This window comes from Pristis pectinata, chromosome 9 (genome assembly GCF_009764475.1).
Source record: "Pristis pectinata isolate sPriPec2 chromosome 9, sPriPec2.1.pri, whole genome shotgun sequence".
In the NCBI taxonomy this organism is placed as follows: domain Eukaryota; kingdom Metazoa; phylum Chordata; class Chondrichthyes; order Rhinopristiformes; family Pristidae; genus Pristis; species Pristis pectinata.
Window position 1 is genome coordinate 95248214 of NC_067413.1, and position 12189 is coordinate 95260402.

Sequence of the window (12189 nt, forward strand, 5' to 3'; positions counted from 1 at the left end):
AGCCGCTGTCACAATTCAGCTACAGTATGCATTCTCATTCACCTTGTCATGCAAAACAATTAACCATCACATCAATGCCATGCATCATGCCGCAAACATTTTTTATTTAATTTCATGCTTTTCATACGGTTCTTTGACAAGGACTTTGACAATTCTGTTAGCCTCTGGAAATTGCTCTGAAAGTTCTGTCTCTCATGCAAGTGCAGGAAGTTTAAGGTGAAGACATGGTGAATGCTTTGAGATGGTGAGTCTGAGGGTTACGTCTTCACTAGGTTTGGATGGTCCCAGAAGAGCCTTGGCGCCACTGCAGCAAAGAAAACTTTGCAGGACAAGGCGGAAGAGCTGAGAGTGTCGGACCAGGACTCCATCAGGGAGCCATCAGAGACACTAAGGTTGACAGGCTTCCTTCTTGTGGCAGGGGTCTAGGAATGGCAAACAGATAGAATCATTGGCAATGTGCTGGCTGTGAAGTCTCACAACATTGCAAGGATGTGAATCAAATGTTTTAATCAAACTGCTAAGCAACAAATATTTTTGTTGCTGTTTCAGAAAAACAAGAATACCAGATGGCAGATTAATATATGTATAATATTGATATTAATGTAACATGCAGAAATGACATCCTGGCTATATCAATGCCTCCTGTGGTGTGCATTTCATGAGACAGTACTACTGCTTCACAGGACAAGAACATTTCCAAAGGCTGTTCACATCTTCACGTTAAGGCACGAGACATCAGGTCTGAGGTCAGCCTCAAGCAATGGGTCCAATTTTTAATAAGAAATGAATACTTACTTTTGAAGTGTTAAGGATGTAAGCTGTAGCATTTAAGACAAGCACAGGCAGTAAGAAAGAGGTCTCAAGAATTATTAATGAACAGAGAACCGAGCATACGTTCATGGCTGGGTTATCAAAACGTTGGGTTTCCATTTGTCAATGGGGACTTTAAGAGCATGATCATGGCATTCTTCATTACACTTACGGGCATTTTGCAGTGCGGCCTGGGAGGAACTGGAAAAACTGTCTATTCAAAGTTGAAGGAAAACGAATTGGCAATTAAAAACAAGTGCAAAGTAAACACGTATGTGTGATTAAAAAAAGTAGATAACCAAATGGGAAAAGAGCAATTTGGAGAATGACGGGGCAACCCAAAGAACAGATAGATAACTTACTCCTTTTATGTTGAGAATTCGACCAGGAGGTCCTGGAGGTCCAGGAGGTCCCGGAGGTCCTGGTGGCCCAACAGGTCCCTGAAAATGGAATCAGATCATTGACATTTCTGTTACTCATTGTTTCATGAACATGGAGTGCCTCTTCCCTCCATCCTGGATATCTACAACACACGATGCACACGTAAGGTCTGCAGAATCATTGATGACCCCTCTCATCCCTCCCACGACCTATTTGTCCCACTGCTGTCTGGCAAGCGGTACCGGAGCATCCGGGCCAGAACTACTCGACTGTACAACAGTTTCTTCCCCCAGGCTGTCAGGCTCCTGAATACCCTGGAGTCAGTTTCAGACAAATGCCGCGTCAAAGGCCCTGGTTTGCACAATGGCGTATAAGAACTTTGGCTGCTGCTGAACATGTTTATACATTTAGTCCAACACACTGAGTTCTGTATTCTCTTCGTCCAACTCGGTTTTGCACTAACCCTGCACTAATTTTGTATTCTGTATATACCATTTTTTGCACTATTTGTACTTGCAAAATTTTTTTGTCTGCGTTTATTGTATGTCCTCTGTTCTATGTATGTCCTCTGTTGTGTGAGTCTGGGGGAAACGACATTTCATTCCTCCACATGTTTTTATAGCATATGGGGGAATGACAAGTGTAGCTTGACTTGACTTGACTTGAATAGTACCCCATCACACCTCTATTTCACCTTTTTTTTTTAATATATGTATACAGGGAGTGGGAAACTGAGCCCAGATGAGTTTAAAGAGAGTTGGACCACATAAGAATTCCAGACACAGGCTCCTGCCAGAAACTTACTCAGGTACTGGAGTTCCTGACCCTAATCCCGCCACAGCCAGTCACGGTCTGGTATCTGGGCACAGCCACACACCCAGCCTAGACTCTGGACCCCTGGCTCTATCTGCACCTCCCACTTGCAGTCTGGAGCCCTGACTCACACTCCGGGCTGATGGCTGAGCCAGGCATTGAATCACCAAAGTTTCCAAACAAACAGATTTGGGGTTGTTGGGAATTTTACCACATTAATTCTGAACATGAGGAACTGATGCAAAATATCACTGTTGACATATGACAAGCCAATATAGGATGCTGCCATGGGACTGACAAGAGTTTTATTAATGATCAGCAAACTAATATCACGAGCATAAAACCAAGTTAGTTCTTCTCTCTCCAAAAATGGAGTCATCCATACAATTCCATAAAAATAAAAGGATAATTCCAGTAAGCTGGACTTTTATTTGGTCATAATATCTAACATAAGCTGAGAGGTGGACATTGGTTAGTCTACAATTTTACTTAAGTTCAATATTTTTTCCAATTGTGGAACTAGTGTGAGAGGGAGGGAGCCCTTGGCAGAAGAGAGAAATAGATGGTGTTCGAAACGGCGTGAGATAAGTCAAGTAATATTGATTTATCTGGTGAGGGTGGAAAACAAATGAATGGAACTAGCAGCTGAACGGCAGCTCCCTCAGAAAAGTGTAACAGTCCAGCACAGTATGAATTAAACACTCAGTGTGCACCTCTGGGCTGTATCCAGACCTCTCGAGGAACACTTAGTAAACCAACCGAAATAAAAGGTGCAAAGATCAGATCTCACCAGAACACACGTACCACAGGAGTTAATGCAGGTTCACCTTTCTGACCCTTTCTGCCATTTATTCCTGGACGACCCTACAAAAATAAAACATGTCAAATAATTATTTACTTATATGGTTATGAATATTTAATTCTGTTTTCCCTTTCTGTAATGTCTATGAACTTACATGTCTGCCAGGAAAACCAAATTCTCCCTTTGGTCCAGGATGCCCCATTGGCCCCTACAAACAAATGCAGGTACAAAAGATTTTGAATGACATTGAATCACATTTGCATTTGTTTCAAATTAGGACATATAAAACAATTTCTATTGTTTCAAAAGAAATACAAACACAGGTTTAATTTAAAAGGATACATAATCTAATGCTGGTCTGAAATAGCCACGAGAAGACCTTAATCATTTGCCGTCCCCACCTTAAGGCCCCTGCTTGGGGAAACCCAGAACAGTTCTATTTCCTCCTTCCGTAAGCCGTCAGGGAACCTTTCACTGAAGTGGGGCCTTGGTTGGATCCCCTGCAAAGGTGGCTCAGGCGGGAAGCCCACTGAGAACGTGCATGAGGATTATGATGGGGAATAAAATTGACTTTCTGCCTCTCTGATATAAGCAATTCTCCAACTCTGTGCTGTCTCCACCTAGTGCCTTGTACACCAACTATTGGCTGCACAACTCAGCTGGGAGGGGGGTGAACATAGAACATAGGACAGTACAGCACAGAACAGGCCCTTCGGCCCACAACTTTGTGCTGACATAGCTAATCCTTCCTGCCTACAGAATGCCCATATCCCTCCATCTCCCTCTCATTCATGTGCCCATCCAAGCCCCTCTTAAAAGCCCCCAATGAACTTGCCTTCACCACCCTATCAGGCAACGCATTCCAGGCATCCACCACTCTGAGCAAAAAATGTACCCCTCACGTCTGTTCTGAACCTGCCCCCCTCACCTTAAATGCATGCCCTCTGGTATTGGATCGCTCAATAACGGGAAAAAGATACCATAGTTCACAACAATCATGTGTTGCAGAACTGAATTTTGACTCAGCAACTTGACACTGCAATACTTTCTCATTGTTGTACTGAAGCATCAGTTGAGAAGTGCAGTTAAACCCACCATTGGTCAACTGAAAGGGAGTCTAACATTGCTTGAGCCTAGCTACTTCAAGCTACAGCATCTCTGTAGCCTCAGCTCAACTGAGTGGCACGGTAGTGTAGCAGTTAGCGTGAATCTTTTACAGCGCCAGCAATCGGGGTTCAATTCCCGCCGCTGTCTATAAAGAGTTTGTATGTTCTCCCCGTGTCTGCATGGGTTTCCTCCGGGTACTCCGGTTTCCTCCCACATTCCAAAGACATACGGGTTAGTAGGTTAACATGGGTGTAATTGGGCTGGAAGGGCCTGTTACCGTGCTGTATAAATAAAGTTTTAAAGGTTTAACCATTCCATCAGTCAGTTCTTAGTCAATTTGTGTGTCATGTAGACCGTCCCAGAGGAGGTTTTAGTATGAACCTTTCCAGAGTTACTCTCAGGAGCTGGGCATTACTACACCAGTATTGTCTATCCCTGGTTACCGAGGAGTTGGTGATGGGCTTTCTTCTCGAACTGCTGTAGTGAAGCTGCTCTTCATCTTTGCAGCAGCCTGCTCTGTCACCTCAGTGGTCAGTTAAGAGTTACACACAGTGGTGTGGGAGTGGAGTCACAAAACAACTGAGCAGGGTAAACATCTCCCTTACGGTGTATCAACCCCACCTCTACCTCCCCCACCGCCCCAACCTCACTGCCACTTTTACAGAAACCAGACTTTTATATTTCTGGATTTTTAAAAATGAATCCAAATTCTCAAGCTCAAATTCTCTGGGTTAACACTTCAGTAATATGATCTAGTATCCCCTTGCCTGCTATTCACGTAATTGTCAGACGTCCACTTTATACAGGGCAAAGTGGATGTTGAGTGAAGAACAGGCATTGAAAAGGTGATTTTAACATAATTTATTCCATTATTCCAAAATTTAGGATATGAAAATACTATTTAGAATTTCCCATTTATTTGCTTAGCAACCCTTACCATTGTAATCTATAATTGCGTCCAATTCCACAGGCGGTACTGGAATGTACCATCACTCCCTCATGTGGGCTGGCAGGCAGGGTGGGGTCTCTCGCCATCGGGCAGAGATGTAATCCCCACACCCCTTCCCCACACCCACCCCCCCCCACACAACCATGCCTCTTCTTTCCTTCTCTTTCCTAGCCTATCTCTCCTTTTACTAAACCCTTTTTTTTACTCTCCTTACCTTTGACCCATCCCCCGGTGGATCTACTCTCCCCTCCTCCCCCGCACCTGCCTATCACCATCTCTTACCTGCATCTATCACCACCCTGTGCCCACCCCGCCTCCCCTCTCCTGTCCACCTATCACTGCTCTGCTTTTCCCTCCTATATATTGGGCTTCTCCTTTTCCTATCTTCAGTCCTGAAGAAGGATCTTGACCCGAAATGTTGACCGCCTGACACTGTGGGTAGAATTAATTTCTGCAGCTCCTGCATGGCTTACTGCTGGAAGTTGGCAGGATTAATCTCAGTAAGTCCTATGTACGAATTGCCGAATATTCTTCATTAAACATCTGGAGAAGGGGGCTGTTTCTCCCTTAATCAAGTATTTGGCATCAGTTCATCTACACTGTAACAAGCCAAACCTGCTGTAAAATATCATGCTTCTACCTCAAGAACAAATGCAACAAATTTTAAAATGCGATGGAAAACAGATTTTGTTTTTAGCCGTAAGAATAATGAAAAACAAAGAAAAGTAGTTAAAGAATCACATGTACAACAGAGAGAGAGGCTGTTCAATGCATTGCACCTGCACTGGCTTTTTCAAAGAGCTCCCTGATTAAAGCCACTCCTCCCTCTTTTCCCACAGACCTGCAATGTTTTCGTGTTCAGGTTTTTGACCCACTCTCTTTTGTCGTTACTGTTAAATCTGCCTCCTTTGCCCTTTCAGGCTATGTACTCCAGAGCTTCACATTTGCCTGCATAAAAATATTTCTCCACATCACAAGATCACAAGATCACAAGACAAGGGAGCAGAAGTAGGCCATTCGGCCCATCGAGTCTGCTCCAAAGAAAAGAAAGGGAAAAAGAAATGAGAAATGGGGGAATGTCCATGAGAAAGAAAACACTTCCTTTCTAGCCCCAATTTCTGGCCTTATCCCCATATCCCTTGATACCTTGACTAATTAGATAACTACCAATCTCCCCCTTAAATGCCTCCAATGATCTGGCCTCCACTGCTGTACGTGGCAAAGAATTCCATAAATTCACTACCCTCTGGCTAAAGAAATTTTTCCTCAACTCTGTTTTAAACCTGTACCTTCTAATTCTAAGATTGTGCCCTCTAGTCCTGGACTCACCCACCAAGGGAAACAGCTTGGTCACACCTACTCTGTCCAGTCCTTTCAACATTCTAAATATTTCTATGAGGTCCCCTCTCATTCTTCTGTACTCCAGTGAGTACGGTCCAAGAGCCAACAAACGCTCATCATGTGTAAGCCCTTTCATTCCAGGAATCATCCTCGTAAATCTTCTCTGAACCCTCTCCAACATCAGCACATCCTTCCTAAGATATGGGGCCCAAAACGGCACACAGTATTTCAAATGAGGCCTCACTAGTGCCCTGTAGAGCCTCATCAACACCTCCCTCTTTAATACACTACATCTCTCGAAATGAATGCCAACATAGCATTTGCTTTCCTTACTGCTGATCTGACCTGGTGGTTAACCTTTAGGGTATCCTGCATGAGAACCCCCAAGTCCCTTTGTACTTCTGTACTTTGAATTTTATCCCCTTCTAGATAATAATCTGCCCGTTTATTTCTGTTTCCAAAGTGTACAACGGCACATTTCTCAACATTGAATCTCATCTGCTATTTCCTTGCCCATTCTCCTAAACTATCTAGGTCTCTCTGCAACCTTCCTGTCTCCTCAATACTCCCTACTCCTCCACCTATCTTGGTGTCATCCGCAAACTTAGCCACAAAACCATTTACTCCATCATCCAAATTGTTAATGTACAAAGTAAAAAGAAACGACCCCAACACCGACCCCTGCGGAACACCACTAGTAACCGGTAGCCAACCAGAACAGGATCCTGTTATTCCCACCCTTTGCTTTCTGCCAACCAGCCAATGCTCCACCCATTCTGTTATCCTACCTGTAATTCCATGAGCTCTCATCTTATTAATCAGTCTCTTGTGTGGCACCTTGTCGAAGGCCTTTTGAAAGCCTAAATACACAACATCCACAGCCTCTCCCTTATCCACCCTACCTGAGATTTCCTCAAAAAACTCCAATAGGTTGGTCAGGCAGGATCTTCCCTTCACGAAACCATGCTGGCTTGGACCTATCTTGCCTTGCACCTCTAGGTATTCCATAACCTCATCCTTGAGGATCGATTCTAATAACTTTCCCACCACCGATGTCAGACTAATAGGTCTGTGGTTTCCTTTATGCTGCCTCCCACCTTTCTTATACAGCGGAACTACATTTGTGACCCTCCAGTCCTCTGGAACCATGCCGGAGTCTATTGATTCCTGGAAAATTATCACCAGTGCTTCTGCAATCTCTAAAGCCACCTCCTTCAGAATCCTGGGATGCACCTCATTTGGTCCTGGAGACTTATCTGTCTTTAGTCCATTTAGCTTTCCTAGCACCTTCTCTCTAGTAATCTTAACTGAACTCAGTTCCATTCCTTGAGACCCCTGACTATCCGGTATATTGCTGATGTCCTCCACAGTGAAGACCGATGCAAAATACTCATTTAGTTCCTCTGCCACCTCTCTATCAATCATTATAATCTCTTCCGCACCGTTATCGATTGGTCCTATATCAACCCGTGTCTCTCTTTTACCCTTCATATATTTAAAAAAAACTCTTAGTATGCTTTCGGATGTTATCTGCCAACTTCTTTTCATAATTCATCTTTTCCTTCCTAATGACCTTCTTTGTTTCTTTCTGCAGGTTTTTAAAAGTTTCCCAGTCTTCTGTTTTCCCACTAATTCTTGCTTCCTTGTATGCCCTCCCTTTTGCTCTTATTTTAGCCTTAACCTCTCTCGTTATCCACATTTGTGCCTTTTTTCCATTCAAAACCTTCTTTTTTCTTGGAATATATCTATCCTGCATTTTCCTTATTTCCTGTAGAAATTCTATCCATTTCTGCTCTGCCGTCCCTCCAGCTAGCTTACTCTTCCAATCAATTTGGGCCAACTCCTCTCTCATACCACTGTAATTTCCTTTGTTCCACTGAAATATCGATGCACCAGTTATCAGCTTCTCCTTCTCAAATTTGAAACTGAACTCAATCATATTGTGATCACTAGTTCCTAATGGTTCCTTTACCTTTAGTTCCCTAATCACCTCCAGATCGTTACACAGCACCCAATCCAAAACAGCTGATCCCCTGGTGGGCTTATCAACAAGTTGCTCCAAAAAGCTGTCCCGTAGACATTCTACAAACTCACTCTCCTGAGATCTACTGCCTTGCTGGGTTTCCCAGTCCACCTTCATGTTAAAATCCCCCATAATTATCTTAACGTTGTCACTCTGGCATGCTTTTTCTATTTCTAACTGCAACTTATGGTCTACTTCCTGACTGCTATTAGGGGGCCTATATATAACTGCTATTATTGTCCTTTTACCCTTGCTATTTCTTAGCTCCACCCATAAGGATTCCACTTCTTCTGACCCAATGTCCTTCCTTTCTATTGATTTTATATCATTACTAACCATCAGGGCCACACCACCCCCTCTGCCTACCCGCCTATCCTTCCTATACACTGTGTACCCCTCGACATTTAGTTCCCAATCACATCCGTCATAAAGCCATGACTCGGTGATTGCCACAATGTCGTATTTATTAATCTGTAGTTGTGCCACTAGGTCATCCACTTTATTCCTAATGCTATGTGCATTTAAATATAGTACATTTAGGCCCGTATCTGTGGCTGATTTTGTTGTACTTCTATTGTTCAGCAAATTATCCTGACTTTTCACCTGCCTGTCCTTCTTACCATCCTCACTGCACACTGTCTTGGACTTTTTTCTATAAACCTCCTCCTTTACCCTAACATCTTGTATCCTAACATCCTGGTTTCCATCCCCCTGCCAGATTAGTTTAAACCCTCCCCAACAGCTAAATTAAATATTCCCGCCAGGATATTGGACCCCTTGGAGTTTAGGTGTAACCCATCCTTAGTGAATAGGTCATACCTCCCCCAAAAAAGGTCCCAATGATCCAGAAATCTGAAGCCCTGCCCCCTGCACCAGTCACTCAGCCACACATTCATCTGCCAGATCTTTCTATTCTTTCTACCGTTGGCACGTGGCACAGTTAGTAATCCTGAAATTACCACCCTTGAGGTCCTACTTCTCAACTTTCTTCCTAACTCCTTGTATTCCTCCTTCAAGACCTCTTCCCTTTTTCTACCTATGTCATTGGTACCTACATGTACCAAGACTCTTGGCTGATCACCCTCTTCCCTCAGAATGTTCTGGACCCAGTCCGTGACATCCCGTATCCTGGCACCAGGGAGGCAACACACCATCTGGGATTCATTGATCGGGTTCACGGAATCTCTTATCCGTTCCCCTCACTATAGAATCCCCAATAACCACTGCATTACTCCTTCCCCTCTGGACTACAGCACCAGGCACGGTGCCAAAGTCCAGGGTCATCCTCTCCAACAGAATCTAAAATGAGATACCGATTTTTGAGGGGGACTGCCATAGAGGTACTGTCTACATACTCTTTATAACTTCCCTAATCAGCTGAAGGTCATCGAGCTGCTGCTTCAGACTCTCAATACGTTCCTTGAGGAGCTGCATCTCGATGCACTTTGTGCAGATGTAGTCATCTGGGAGGCTGGTGGTCTCCCAGGTTCCCCACATCTGGCACTCCAAACATAAGACCAACCCCAGATGGATACTGCTATGGCACTGTTCAATACTATCTACTGAGATAAATAAACCAGTGACTTACACCCGCTCTATAACTCTCGCCTCTTACCCGGTCTCACTGAAGCCCGTTGAGCCAAAGCCCAAATCGCCCTGCACCCTCTCATTCAGCTGCCCACTCCGATGCTGCGCGCTGGATATGGCAGTCTTCTTTTTAAATGACCCGCACGCTTCTGAGTGACATCACACGCCTGCAAAGTCACTTGCCGCTATCCCCTTATATTTTTATCCGCTGGCTACTGAGGAAGCATATTTGCTCTGTCAAATGCCATGATTATTTCGAATACTTCCGCTGGAGATGTTCTTCAGCATCAGAAGGCTGAGGTGATCAATCCCAGCATGAATCCTCACCACATGAATCCTCATCCCCAGTAGCATTTGGACAAATCTCTTTTTGTGCCGTCTGCAGTTCTCATAACTAATCTGAAGTCCAGTTAGGGAAGTATTATAATTTACAAGGGAACATATGATTCATGCAAGAAAAGCAGGTCTAATGTGTAAAACCTTCCTACCGGAGGTCCAGAGGGTCCCTGAAGGCCAGGCTGACCCTGTGAGGAAGATAAGATAAGATATTAAGATATAAGATATTTATTTATTAGTCATTTACTGGGCAGGCATGGTAGTGTAGCAGTTAGTGTAACGATTTACAGCGCCAGCGACCCGGGTTCAATTCCCACCGCTGTCTGTAAGGAGTTTGTACGTTGTCCCCGTGTGTCTGCATGGGTTTCCTCCGGGTGCTCCGGTTTCCTCCCACATTCCAAAGACGTACGGGTTAGGAAGTTGTGGGCATGCTATGTTGGTGCCAGAAATGTGGCGACACTTTCAGGCTGCCCCCAGAACACTCTACGTAAAAGATGTATTTCACTGTGTGTTTCGATGTACATGTGACTAATAAAGATATCTTATCTTATCTTACATGTACATCGAAAAACACAGTGAAATGTGTGTTACCACCAGCCTCCCCTCCTTGGACTCTGTCTTTACCTCTCATTGTCTTGGTGAAGCAGCCAGCATAATCAAAGACCCCACCCACCCGGGTCATTCTCTCTTCTCTCCTCTTCCATTGGGTAGAAGATACAGGAGCCTGAGGGCACGTACCACCAGGCTCAAGGACAGCTTCTACCCCACTGTGATAAGAATATTGAACGGTTCCCTTATACAATGAGATGGACTATGACTTCACGATCTACTTGTTGTGACCTTGCTCCTTATTGCACTGCACTTTCTCTGTAGCTGTGACACTTTGTACTGTTATTGTTTTTACCTGCACTACATCAATGCACTCTGTACTAACTCAATGTAACTGCACTGTGTAATGAATTGATCTGTACGATCGGTATGCAAGACAAGTTTTTCACTGTACCTCGGTACAAGTGACAATAATAAACCAATACCAATACCAAATTCATCTTTTTGCATTACTGAGAATGCTTTGGAGGCAGCCCACAAGTATTGCCACACTTCCGGTGCCAACATAGCATGCCCACAGCTTCCTAACCCGTACATCTTTGGAATGTGGGAGGAAACCGGAGCACCTGGAGGAAACCCACGCAGACACATGGGGAGAACGTACAAACTACTTACAGTCAGCAGCAGGAATTGAACCTGGGTCGTTGGCGCTGTAATACCGTTACACTAACCACTACACTACTGTACAATTACTTGATCAATAGCCAGGAATTAGTGCATCAAGCAATATTGGTTTAGTTGCACCAAGAGAACAATTAAAAGTCCCTTCCACTCGTTTGCTACGCTCACCTTTTGCCCTTTTAGTGTTGAGGCCAGCAGTGATCCATCTGCGGCTATAATGGCTCCAGATTCACCCTTTTCACCCTGCAGCCAAAACAAAAGACAGTTTCCAGTTTACCAAGAGAGTGCAAAAATGGTGAAGGCCTGTGTGTGGCATGTGGAGGCTGGCTTCTCATCTACATTGTTGGCAGGAAGGACACTTAAGAGGAGCAGAAAGAACAGGAGGCACGAAAGACTGGAGACAAAAAGGAAATGGTAAGGTCTACTTACTTTCACTACTGCAGACACCCCATCATCTGGACCTTTACGTACTCCTATCTACCTTGGATGTTCATGGGGTGAGGTGGTAAACAATGACAGCCTACAGGTGTTCTCCTAACATGAGGTTCTGCCATCGATTCTCTTTCTCAGCCTAGGTCATATTCCTAGTCCAGGTCAAGCAAAGAAAAGATGTAAATCAGGCTGAGGTGAAGGGAGGGGACACACTGACCGCTATCCCAGTCAATGGCCGATTGGAGACGTTCACTGATGTTTCTGCATGTGGAAAGAGTTTCCCGACAATATTTCACACGGGATAGCTCTGAAACCTTTAGAAGCTTTGAAGCACCAATATCAAATCACTAAAATACAGATCTCTAGATTACCCTCGAT

At 44.3% G+C, this 12189-nt stretch overlaps 1 protein-coding gene across 4 annotated transcripts in view; it reads right to left on the reverse strand.

The window, feature by feature from the left end:
* The window catches only part of LOC127574270 (collagen alpha-1(XV) chain-like), a 226190-nt gene that overhangs the window by 23828 nt on the left and 190173 nt on the right, over positions 1–12189 (reverse strand). For 2 of the 4 annotated variants that reach the window (XM_052023134.1, XM_052023132.1), the window contains 6 exons: positions 11548–11622; positions 10302–10337; positions 2961–3014; positions 2809–2868; positions 1173–1250; positions 983–1024 (listed from right to left, as the gene is read on the reverse strand). In XM_052023134.1, the coding sequence (XP_051879094.1) occupies positions 983–1024; positions 1173–1250; positions 2809–2868; positions 2961–3014; positions 10302–10337; positions 11548–11622 (345 nt within the window). The remainder of the gene's footprint in view (positions 1–982; positions 1025–1172; positions 1251–2808; positions 2869–2960; positions 3015–10301; positions 10338–11547; positions 11623–12189) is intronic. The other 2 variants (XM_052023136.1, XM_052023133.1) reach the window with 1 other exon arrangement.